General features: G+C 44.7%; 1 protein-coding gene across 4 annotated transcripts in view; it reads right to left on the bottom strand.

The window, feature by feature from the left end:
- Positions 1 to 12,471, bottom strand: part of ydjc (YdjC chitooligosaccharide deacetylase homolog) — a 74,551-nt gene that overhangs the window by 39,495 nt on the left and 22,585 nt on the right. For 3 of the 4 annotated variants that reach the window (XM_076730465.1, XM_076730464.1, XM_076730463.1), the window contains one exon: positions 4,397 to 4,572. The exons of the other annotated variant lie outside the window; for it this stretch is intronic. In XM_076730465.1, the coding sequence (XP_076586580.1) occupies positions 4,397 to 4,560 (164 nt within the window). In that variant the 5' untranslated portion in view covers positions 4,561 to 4,572. The remainder of the gene's footprint in view (positions 1 to 4,396; positions 4,573 to 12,471) is intronic. 4 annotated transcript variants of the gene reach the window in all.

The raw sequence follows: 12,471 nt of genomic DNA on the forward strand, positions 1-12,471 counted from the left end.
AACAGTTGTACGCATGATCGACCGAAACTAGTGACTGGAAAAAAACCTGAGATTGCTGCCCAACTTGCCATTTTGCATGTGTGATTACAGCAGAGTGTGATATGAGGGAGGATACAAGCTATACATGGCACTTCCAAAGGTGAGGATTTGTTTGAGAAGCAAAGGGAAGCAGTTTCAGCTATTGCGTTAAGGTAAGTGGGATATATGTGTTGAATAATTAGGTATGCCCCCCCCTGAAGGATGTTCTAAAAATTGAAATTTCCCTTGATAGGAAAAAGGCTCCCCACCTCTGACTTGACTTCTTACAGTACTGAAAGCAGGCTGTTGTATTATAGGCATACTCACCCTCTTCAGAAAGGCAGGTGTAACTGCCATATTACAAAATAAAGATGAGTTTCTCAGTGTGATCGTTATTATTCCAAATCAAATGTTTTTGACAGGAAGGGCATTTCTTTTTGTACAAAGACAATGACACACAGACAAGTGACACATGACACACCATATACAAATGTTTGGAATGACACAATTCAACTGTCCGTGACAATCCCTCTAAGGTTTTCTCAGAAAACCATGGAATCCAACATGTCTTGCCACTTGCTGTTCAGCAGCCAGGAAACAGGGTTACCCAGTATTAGATAAATGGTTGTGACTGGTCTAACGCAGGCCAGGACAGATGGATGGGCACTTTCACTGTGTGTGTGTGTGTGTGTGTGTGTGTGTGTGTGTGTGTGTGTGTGTGTGTGTGTGTGTGTGTGTGCGAGCATGTGTGTACCTGAAAATAAAAACTGTTTACAATGCAAAAATAAATAAATAAATACATACATTTACAGTTGCTCAATATAAACTCTAGCACGGTTTATCAAATTAAATTCTGAGTATAAGCAAGGCACTGAGTACAAAAATGATAAAGTGACCCATTTACAGGTACTTTATATAAGTAGTAATGCCATTTTTGTTGTGATTATATCCCTTTTAATTCACACTTGCCAATACATAAACATTGCTCTGAAAATGTATATCATTCGATGTTCAATTATTACCTGCTGATTCTTGATGACCGATGTCTATTATTGGTATTGCAGAATGCATTGTGGGAAAGTCTGGAGATGCAGAAGGCATGGCCATCTCTCAGTAACTTTCTGGGAATTTTGCTATGTGCGCACACACTTTAGTTAGCCAGGGGTGCCAGAATCTGCTCTTCTTATGATGATTAGAGTTTTATCTGCAATAATTAATATCATGAATACTATGAAAAATCTTGTTTAACCATTTGCAACACACGGACAATGTAACTTGCTTTGCCAATTTAAATGACTGATAAAGAGGAAGATAGCTTGCAAATATATACATAATGCCAGGCTAATCTAATAAGCAAGCTCAATTTTCCACATTACCCCCAATCTGTTTACATTTGCTTCACAGAATGGTCCTTACTTGAGGAACCAGACAGCTGGAGTGAGGAACAGGAATGAGAGGGATACAATCAAGGTGAACATTGTTGCTCTCGATTTTTGGATCCTTGTTACTGTCTCAAGAAATTACATTACGTATTTACTAATCAACCCCATTAGCAAAGATATTTTTGGAGGTTGGTGAAGCCAAGGGGAATGAGTCTTGCACTATGATTGGTCAGTTATCTTCTTCTTTGGTGGTTCGGCAAGCTAGATACCCACAAGGTTTTGCCAGCAGTTCGTGTAGAGTGACAAATCATACCAGCTTAGTTTGTCATGTCTATCAGTCGGGTTGTCTTTTGTACTACTATAAGTGAAATGGTTTTGTTCCATCCTCCACGCAGCTTCAAACTACACCAAGAGTGTTTCACAAGCACTCGTAAGAGTGTTTTGCCTGCCTGATTTTGTTGACTGTTCAAATTTTAGATAAATGTTTTATTGTTTTTGTTTTTTGTCTGTTTTAATTGTATTCATTGTACTGATATACAGTACAATCAGGAGGCTTCACAGGGTGTTTATTTTTATTTATTTAGCGGATTCTCTATGCCGCTCCTGTGTCTTGACTTCCTGTCTGGCTCACTTTGCTCTGTGCATTATGATGCCGCATCTGTCAAAAATAGCAGAGCAGAGAGGAGAGCTGCTGCTGGGAATAAAACGTTGCATTGCATTTCTATCCGAAATGCAAATGGAATTGCAGCATTGTCTGTAATGGCCACAATCAGCTCTGGCAGCCGCACTGCAGTCAGAACGCAGAGCAACCATTCCCGGTGGAATATAGAGGTTAGACTGAACAAACAATTAAGCAAACTATTAATAATATAGTTTATCTTCTCCTAAAATCAGGACTTGTTATACTCTGTTATTATTATTATTTTTTTTGTTTGTTTGTTTGGTTGTGTTATAGCATAGTCAAGGGTTTTTCCTTCCTACCTGCTCACCACGGTGTAGTGAATGTTTTGTTTTCTTGGGCTGATTTTGTGTTCATGATTAATCAAGGGTTTTGGTTGTGCTTTTCTGTTCTTGGTTATTGTTACTAAACCGTTTATTTGATGGTTCCCTTTGTTCTCCTGCTGTTTATTCCCTCCTTGGGTTCTGCAATTTATTATCGATTCAACTGAATCGATAATAAATTGCACGCACAGTTCGGGCTCTGGAACCCAACTCCTTGAGAGAGGCTGGACTCTCTTCTACTCTGGAGTTGCCCGCGGTGAGAGGCGGCGAGCTGGTGTGGGCTTGCTTATAGCCCCCCAGCTCAGCCGTCATGTGTTGGAGTTCTCCCCGCTGAGCGAGAGGGTCGCTTCCCTGCGCCTTCGGGTTGGGGACAGGTCTCTCACTGTTGTTTCGGCCTATGGGCCAAACGGCAGTGCAGAGTACCCGGCCTTCTTGGAGTCCCTGGGAGGGGTACTAGAAAGTGCTCCAACCGGGGACTCCATCGTTCTGCTGGGGGACTTCAACGCCCACGTGGGTAGCCACAGTGATACCTGGAGGGGTGTGATTGGGAGGAACGGCCTCCCCGATCTGAACCCGAGTGGTGTTCTGTTGTTGGACTTCTGTGCTAGTCATAGTTTGTCAATAACGAACACCATGTTCAAGCATAAGGGTGTCCATCAGTGCATGTGGCACCAGGACACCCTAGGTCGGAGGTCAATGATCGACTTTGTAGTTGTATCATCTGACCTTCGGCGGTATGTCTTGGATACTCGGGTGAAGAGAGGGGCTGAGCTGTCAACTGATCACCACCTGGTGGTGAGTTGGATCCGCTGGCAGGGGAGGAAGCGGGACAGACTTGGCAGACCCAAACGTACTGTGAGGGTATGTTGGGAACGTCTGGTGGAACCCGCTGTCAGGGAGGTCTTCAACTCCCACCTCCGGGACAGCTTCGACCAGATTCCGAGGGAGGTTGGAGACATTGAGTCCGAATGGACCATGTTCTCCACTTCCATTGTTGATGCAGCCGTCCATAGCTGTGGCCGTAAAGTCGCTGGTGCCTGACGTGGCGGCAATCCCCGAACCCGGTGGTGGACACCGGAAGTAAGGGATGCCGTCAAGCTGAAGAAGGAGTCCTATCGGGCTTGGTTGGCTCATATCCTCACCTATGGTCATGAACTTTGGGTCATGACCGAAAGAACGAGGTCCCGGATACAAGCGGCTGAAATGAGTTTCCTCCGCAGGGTGGCGGGGCACTCCCTTAGAGATAGGGTGAGGAGCTCTGTCACCCGGGAGGAGCTCAGAGTAGAGTCGCTGCTCCTCCACATTGAGAGGAGTCAGCTGAGGTGGTTCGGACATCTCTACCGGATGCCCCCTGGATGCCTCCCTAGGGAGGTGTTCCAGGCATGCCCCACCGGGAGGAGGCCCCGGGGAAGACCCAGGACACGCTGGAGTGACTATGTCGCTCGGCTGGCCTGGGAACGCCTCGGGGTCCCCCCGGATGAGCTGGAGGAAGTGTCCGGGGAGAGGGAAGTTTGGGCATCCCTGCTTAGACTGCTGCCCCCGCGACCTGGCCCCGGATAAGCAGGTGGAAATGGATGGATGGATGAATCGTAACAGGACTTAAATTCGACACCTTTTTAAATGTTTTCTAAATGTGACCCTTCTTCGAATGTGTGCCTTTGTCTGGACACCCATTAAATGTTTTTTAGACCCATCACTGTAAGTGAAGGCTTTTTCTATAACTGATATGTAATTCGATTGTGCACCCATGATCCAAACTGATGCTGTACAAACAGACCGATGCTCCTTTGATTTAGGCTGACCTGGAGGTTTCTCAGTGACACATCATGCTATAGATGTTTGGCCAGTTATGAGAGGGAGTAAGAAAAATGTACCACCAAACAACCAGTGCTCACAGGACCAGGTTCAACACTATCAGTTATTTTTAGCAGTTCTGAAGTGTGTTCGGATTTTACCTATACAGTACAACAGCAATTTATCGGGACCTACACTACCTTTTAGCCAGATCTGCTGCCTCTCTGGCAGCACATGCGTTAACCAGCAGTGACACATTGGAAATTCCTCCAGCCTGAAAGCAGTCCACAATCCCCTGGTTCCTCCTGGGACAGTATCCAAAATCATCTCCCGTCACCACCAGCATAATTCTGGACTGTGGCATTACTGCTGGTCTCTGTGGAAGACACACAGGAGACAGGTTAACACTGATCATAAGGACGGCTTTGGCTCAGCAGGTAGAGTGAGCCAAAGCTGCTCACTCCAAATAACTGGTTCGATCCCCAGCTCCTTTAGTGTGGACAAAGAAAAACAGAGCTTTTGGAAAACAAGGATATGTGTAGCAATGCAGTAGCTACCAATTTAAAGAAATAAGCAACTACTTGCAGCTTTTTAGCAATAATTGTGACTTTGACTTACAGCTAGAATACATGGGGCATGGACGTGATGTGTCACGTAGGCAGGGCAGAGCGGGGTTTTTCACCTGCTATGTAGAATCTGTTTTGTCTCCATTGTTACCACTACTTTGCCAGCATCATAGATTACTGGCTTGACTTTGTGCACACTGAGTTTTGCCAGGTGATAATGCAGCTGATTATGCACGGTTTAAGTGTAGGCTATAATTGGTACTGAATTAACTAGATAACACTTTATTGATCCCAAACTGGGGAAATTACATAGTAGCTTTTTATTTATTTAGTCTAAAGCTTTGGGTTACAAATCAAGTCCAGATATAAGGCAATTCAAGAACCAAATATTCCAATCCAAGTTGTGATAGTGAAAGTGCAGTAATGGAATCAAATGTAAAATTCCTGCAAAAAACACTACCTCTGTGTAACATAATGCTCTTTTTTGTAAATCAACTCTGTTCATTAAAGAGGTCACTTGTGGGGCAATGTCGTAGTGCTGATTTGCACTATATTTGGATAATTATAGACAGTACATGCCATGGGGACAAAATATGAAAAACACCTCTCAACAAACCCCCACAATTCTATGGTATGATGGCAATATTTTTATTTGCCAGGGCTCCAGTTTACCTGGTGCTGAACTGGCTGTTGATATCTGAGTGCACAAGGGTCTGGTTGTGATTGCAATCTCAGGGTGCTTAAAACAAGGACTAAGAAATGACAAAGTAGGTGACAGTGTTGATGCTTGTTCAAACACTGCAAATGTCAATAAATCATTCACAAAATGTATTGTTGTCAGTCTTATATCTGTATTAAATATCATTAGTCCGATGTCAAGTTTGAGAACTGCTGAACTTTCATACGACGACCATTCTGCCTCCTGATCTACAGCCACCCCACTCTCATTTTGCAACTAGGGACAGAAATTGGATAACTATGCACAGATGCAAGGGTGTTATGTAATCAAGTACATTTACCCAAGCACTTGGGGAAACTTACTCCCAATGCTAGGCTACCGGTGTGTGAATGGTTAAAGCTCATAATGAGCAGGTGGCCTAGCCACCATCGGATGAAAGTGTGTGTAAATGGATGAATGCAGACTTCTGTAGACATGTGCTTTGAGTGGTCATCAGAATAGAAAAGCACTATATAAATACAGTCCATTTACCACTGCACTAAAGTACAAATGTGAGATACATGTTCTTGAGTATCTCAATATTATGCAACTTTATACTTCTACTGCACTACATCTGAGAGCCAAATATTACTCTGCAACATTTATTTGACAGTTTTAGTTACCTGTGTCTCAGATTACAATTTTTCACACCTTTCCTGTCTAGTGCAAACCATGTATCTTCAGATTTGTAAATTTTGAATGTTTCTGATAAACTAAAGGATTGTGTTGATTTATGGGTTAAAACTTCTGAAGATACATAAACTGTTTAAAAAGTCCCTTGGATTAGCTGGAAATACATTGTCACAAAGCTGAAAACCAGTCAGTTATTTCTGAGCTCATGAAAACTTATTTTTTTTTAGACATATATGGTTCTGACAGGAGGTGCTGGGGTTCAGTATCTTGCCCAAGGTCAAATCACCGACCTTCTGAAAAGTGGACGACCACTCCTGAGCCACAGCCACCCGTATCCAACATTTAACAATAAACATCCACAGCAATAATATATAACATACAAATTAATGCAGCAGCAATGTTAATCCAAAAACATCATATATAGTAATAAAACAGTGGCAGGGTGCATTTTACCTCACAGTGAGTAGTTGTTTTCTCTTAGTACTGAGCATTTGCGCAGTGTTTTATTCGTACTTTTATTTAAGGAAAGAATCTGAACACTTCCCCTGCTGCATGGGTGTAGAAAACATTATCGGGTGGAATAATTTGTGTGCATCTGTTGTTTTGCTTATGTGTCTTTGTTGTATTTGTGTGTAAAGAGGTGAAGGGTAAAGAGTGTGAAGAGGTGAGGGTAAATACTTAGAGAGAAGTAGGAGCAGAAAGGAGTAGGAGTAGTAGGTGCAGGCACAGATAGGGCGGTTAAAAAATTATCTCAGAATAGTGTGAAATAACCAGTACAATTAATGGTCAACCAGCCAAGAGAAAAAGAAGAGCCAAAACCTACAGGGTAAAGGGTAAGAATGAATGCCATATGGAAAACAATGATTACCTGCTGCCACTGCAAAACTCCTAGTAAATCTAATATCATGACTTAACACATCAGATGTTGACCTGCACGAGACCTGCAGATGCAAAAAAAAACAAGCCTGAGCAGCTTGCCAAAGTGGTGTCCAGTGCGGAAGCAGCAATAAAATCTGACACTGTCTTTGTCTGGGAGGCAGACACTGTATCTACATTTAAGAGTAGGCTTAAAACTTTCCTTTTTGATAAAGCTTACAGTTAGGGCTGGCTCAGGCTTGCCTTTGACCTGGCCCTAGTTATGCTGCTATAGATTTAGACGGTCAAGGGACTTCCAAAATATCAACACTTCACTAGGCCTAACATTTTGCTATCATGTTTGTTGATTGTTGTCATGCTATCATTGATTTTGTGTACCATAATAGCGGTCCCTGTTGACTATATGTAGTTCAGACCCTGTTTGTATATGCAAAATTTGACTATTTTGCTATTTTCAATTACCACACAGCTGGCAGCTGAATATACAAGATCACGTGACACGAGGATACAGTGTGACTGTTTGCTCGAAAACAATGGCAGCTCCTAATGAGATCAGTGTATTTGCTGCTACAGTAGTTGTATCAGATGTGAAGAGTGTTTTTTCATTGACAAAAAAGCAGAGAATGGCAACAAAGGCTTTTCTTGATCAAAGAAATGTTTTTACTCTTCTCCCAACTGACTTTGGTGAGAGTTTCACTCTCCTACTCAATCATGTGGTTTGTTAATCTGACTAGTTGAAGTTAGCCTGTGATAGATAGTGATAGACAGATGATTCATCCAACCACCTGCCAAGTCATTTTTTAATGTGCCTTCCCGTTTCCAAACAGTTAAATGGATGACTTCCCTATTGGTTCTGTGTAATAAACCATCAGCATGTCAGGTTACATTTTCAATACATTTATTCTTAATGTTTGTGCATTCAACTATTTCTAATATTATTAATATGCACTGTCCCTTTCAAATAAAGTAATAATTTAAAATTTTTGGCTGTTCAGATTGCTTAGTGGCCACAGCGACAGTCCAAGAGAACCAATAGACTTAGACTGCTTCTTTATTGATCCCAATTTGGAAAATTATTTTGTTGCAGTAGCAATTAAACATACAGACAGAACACTGAATGTATACAAGAACTGCTTAAAAAAGTAACAAAAAAGTAACAAAAAATATAAACAGGAGTAATAATAAAAATATAAGTAAAGTAAAACTAAATCTATGGTTATATAATAATAATAATAATAATAATAATAATAATAATAATAATAATAATAAATACAATGTAACTAAGTATATACACAACTATTTAGAGCAAAATATTTGTGCAGTTTCATATGATAAATAAAATGTAAACCTTAGACTGTCTGTGCAATATCGCAGTAGTGCAGATAATAAGTAAAATATTGAGGTTTGTGAGGTTGGTGGATTAACTGTTAAAGTTGCTATTGTAAAGTGTGATGGCTTGTGGCAGGAATGATTTCCTGAAGCAGTCCTTGTGACAGCGGAGCTGGAGCAGTCAATTGGAGAAGGAGTTCCACTGTCTGTTCAGAAGGTGGTGAAGAGGATGTTCAGGGTTATCCATGATGGATGACAGTCTGTCCAGTGTCCTCCTCTCCACCACCTCCTCAAAAGTGCCTAGTTTGCAGCCAATAATGGAGCCGGCCTTCCTGATCAGATTGTTCAGTCTGTTGCTGTCGCCAGCTCCGATGCTGCTCCCCCAGCACATTGCAGCAAAGAAGAGTACACTGGCAACAACAGACTGGTAGAAGATCTCCAACATCTTGCTGCACACGTTGAATGATCTAAGCCTCCGCAGGAAGTAGAGTCTGCTCATTCCCTTCTTATACACAGCGATGATGTTAGTTTTCCAGTTCAGTCTGTTGTCAAGGTGCACTCTGAGGTATTTGTAATCCTCCACCACTGCGACATCCTACCTCAGAATACACAGTGGTTGTGTGGTCGCCCTGTTCCTTCTGAAATCAATAACCATCTCCTTGGTCTTAGCCACGTTAAGCAGCAGGTGATTTCTATCAGACCATTCCACAAAATCATGTACCACTGCTCTGTATTCCTTCTCTCGTCCATCATTTATACACCCTACCACCGCTGAGTCATCCAAAAAATTCTGTAGGTTGCACGATGAAGAGTTGTACTGAAAGTCTGAGGTGTACATGGTGAAGAGAAAATGAGACAGAACAGTCCCCTGTGGTGCTCCTGTACTACTTTCCATGGTCTCAGACAGAACGTTGCCCAGTTGGACAATCTGTGGTCTGTCTGTCAGGTAGTCAGTAATCCAGGAGACAGTGGGCGCGTCGACTCCCATCACTCACAGCTTCTTACCCAGGCGCAGTGGCTGGTATTAAATGCACTGGAGAAATCAAAGAACATGATCCTTACAGTGCTGCCGCAACAATCCAGGTGGGAGTGAGCATGCTGCAGCACGTGTGTAATGGCATTGTCCACACCCAGATGGTGTTGTAGAGGGTCCAGTGATGATTTCACTTGTGGTCTGAGGTGGGCCAGGACCAGCCTCTCTAGCACCTTCATCATGAGCGATGTCAGGGCAACGGGTCGGCAGTTGTTGGTGCCAGATCGAGATTTCTTCTTTGGAACAGGAACCACGCAGGACTTCTTCCACAGCAACACAGCAGGTTGAATAGGTGACCCAGGATCACAGACAGCTGGCTGGCACAAGTCCTCAGGACACTGGAACTAATGCCATAAGGGCCAGCAGCCTTGCCCAGGTGCAGCATCTCCAGTTGTCTTCTTACCTGGCCCGCAGTCAGGCAGGGGATGGTGGTAGTGGAGGGGGATGGTGGGGGATGTGGGAGTTGAGTCCAAGGGAGGGAGGGGAGGGATCACCAGGGAGGGTTGACGTTTGGAAGGAAAAAGCTTGGGCAGAGGGGGGTTGTGGATGCTGTTGTGGAAAGTGGGGATGTGTGAAGGGGTGGGGGAATGTAGGGCCACTCATGGCTGTGAGCTATACTAAAGAAAAGAGATGCTATAATCAAACAGAGGTAATGGCGTGGCTGTGGCTCAAGAGGTAGAGCAGTCATCCACCAATCAGTGTCAAGTGCAATGTCTGCATGCAATGCCTGCATTCAAACAGATCAACAGTGAAATAATGCTCATGTCTTTTTTTCCCTCCCAGGAAACAGAGCCTGGGATTTACCTGGTAAGAAACTCACTCAAACAGATGGTGGCAACCAGTGCACATGTGACATGATTGACTCTGATCAAGCAGATGAAGTGACAAATGGCGCGGTCGGCTGCCTCGGTGTGTTGGTGCGTGTTGTTTTGTTTTGTTTTGTGTTTTAAACCTGACGGTACCCGGAGCTCTTTCACCAGAGAAGAGCTCATGAACATCAGTGAGCAACACCAGAGGACTTATTTCCTAAATTTCTGCTCACAACAGTGGCTGCACTGCAGCTGGCTGGCTTGCAACTCGACCGCGCGGACAGAGACACGGAACTTTCCAGCAAAACTAAAGGTGGAGGAATCTCTTTCTACATCAACAGTGGTTGGTGCAAAAACGTGACAGTGATCCAGCATCCAGCAAGCCTTTTTATTCACCCCGTGAGTTTGCTTCATTCATTCTGGTTGGCGTTTACATCCCGCTGCAGGCCAACGTGCAGGACGCACAGCGTATGCTCGCTGACCAGATACTGCGTGTGGAGCGGACCAACCCGGACTCTTTAGTTATTGTCCTTGGCGACTTTAACAAAGGTAACCTCATGCACGAACTCCCTAAATACAGACAGTTTATCAAATGCCTAACCAGAGAGGAGAATATTCTGGATCACTGTTACACCACAGTCAGGGATGCTTATCACACTCTGACCACGTCATGGTATACCTGATTCCTGCGTACAGGCAGAAACTAAAGCTCTGCAAACCTGTAGAGGAAGTGGACCAGCGAGGCTGTGGAGGATCTCCAGGCGTGCTTGGACTCTACTGACTGGAATGTGTTCAGGACTGCTACCAACAGTCTGGATGAGTACACAGAGGCTGGGACGTCCTACATCAGTTTCTGTGAGGACTGGTGTGTTCCATCACGCACCAGGGAGAGTTACAACAACGACAAACCCTGGTTCACAGCCCAACTCAGACAGCTAAGGTTGGCAAAGGAAGAGGCCTTCAGGAGTGGGGACAAAGACAGATACCAAGAGTCGAAGTACAAGTTTAGCAAGGCGGTGAAAGAGGCTAAATGACTGTACTCTGAGAAGCTCCAACATCAGTTCTCAGCTAACGACTCTGCGTCTGTCTGGAAAGGGCTCAGGCAAATCACCAACTACAAGCCTAAAGACCCCCATTCCATCAACGATCGATGCCTAGCCAACGACCTGAACGAGTTCTACTGCCGCTTTGAAAGACAAAGGGACAGTCCAGCAACCATCCCCCACAACCCCTCCCAACAGCTCCAGTTCCAGTCATCTCCACCAATAGCCACCTTAAAGCCCCCCCCACCTCAGTGATGACTCTTTCCATCCACGAGAGGGACGTCAACAAACTCTTCAGGAGACAGAACCCCCGGAAAGCAGCTGGACCAGATTCTGTCTCCCTGTCCGCCTTGAAGCACTGCGCTGATCAGCTGTCTCCAGTGTTCACAGACATTTTTAACACCTCACTGGAGACATGTCACATGCCAGCCTGCTTCAAGTCTTCAACTATCATCCCTTTTCCCAAGAAGCCAATGACCACAGGACTTAACGACTTCAGACCCGTCACCCTGACCTCTGTGGTCATGAAGTCCTTTGAGCGCCTTGTGCCTCTCACACCTCAAAGACATTACTGACCCTCTCCTGGACCCCCTGCAGTTTGCCTGCAGAGCCAACAGGTCTGTAGATGATGCAGTCAACTTGGCCCTCCACTTCATCCTCCAGCACCTGGACTCCGCAGGAACCTATGCTAGGATCCTGTTTGTGGATTTCAGCTCTGCCTTCAAGACCATCATCCCAACTCTGCTTCAGGAGAAGCTCTCCCAGCTGAGCGTGCCTGACTCCACTTGCAGGTGGATTACAGACTTCCTGTCTGACAGGAAACAGTGCGTGAAGCTGGGGAAACACATCTCTGATGCTAAGACCATCAGCACCGGATCCCCCCAGGGCTTTCTCCTCTGCTCTTCTCCCTGTACACAAACAGCTGCACCTCCAGTCACCAGTCTGTCAAGCTCCTGAAGTTTGCAGACGACACCACCCTCATCGGACTCATCTCTGCTGGTAATGAGTCCGCCAACAGGTGGAAGGTTGACCATCTGGTGACCTGGTGCAACCAGAACAACCTGGAGCTCAACACTCTAAAGACAGTGGAGATGGTTGTGGACGACAGGAAGAACTCAGCCTCACCTGCCCCCATCACCCTCTGTGATTTCACTATTGACACTGTGGAGTCTTTCCGCTTCCTGGGAACTATCATCTCCCAGGACCTCAAGTGGGAGCCGAACATCAGCTCCCTCATCAAGAAAGCACAGCAGAGGATGTACTTCCTA

The sequence above is a fragment of the Chaetodon auriga genome, chromosome 5, assembly GCF_051107435.1.
Source record: "Chaetodon auriga isolate fChaAug3 chromosome 5, fChaAug3.hap1, whole genome shotgun sequence".
NCBI lineage: Eukaryota > Metazoa > Chordata > Actinopteri > Chaetodontiformes > Chaetodontidae > Chaetodon > Chaetodon auriga.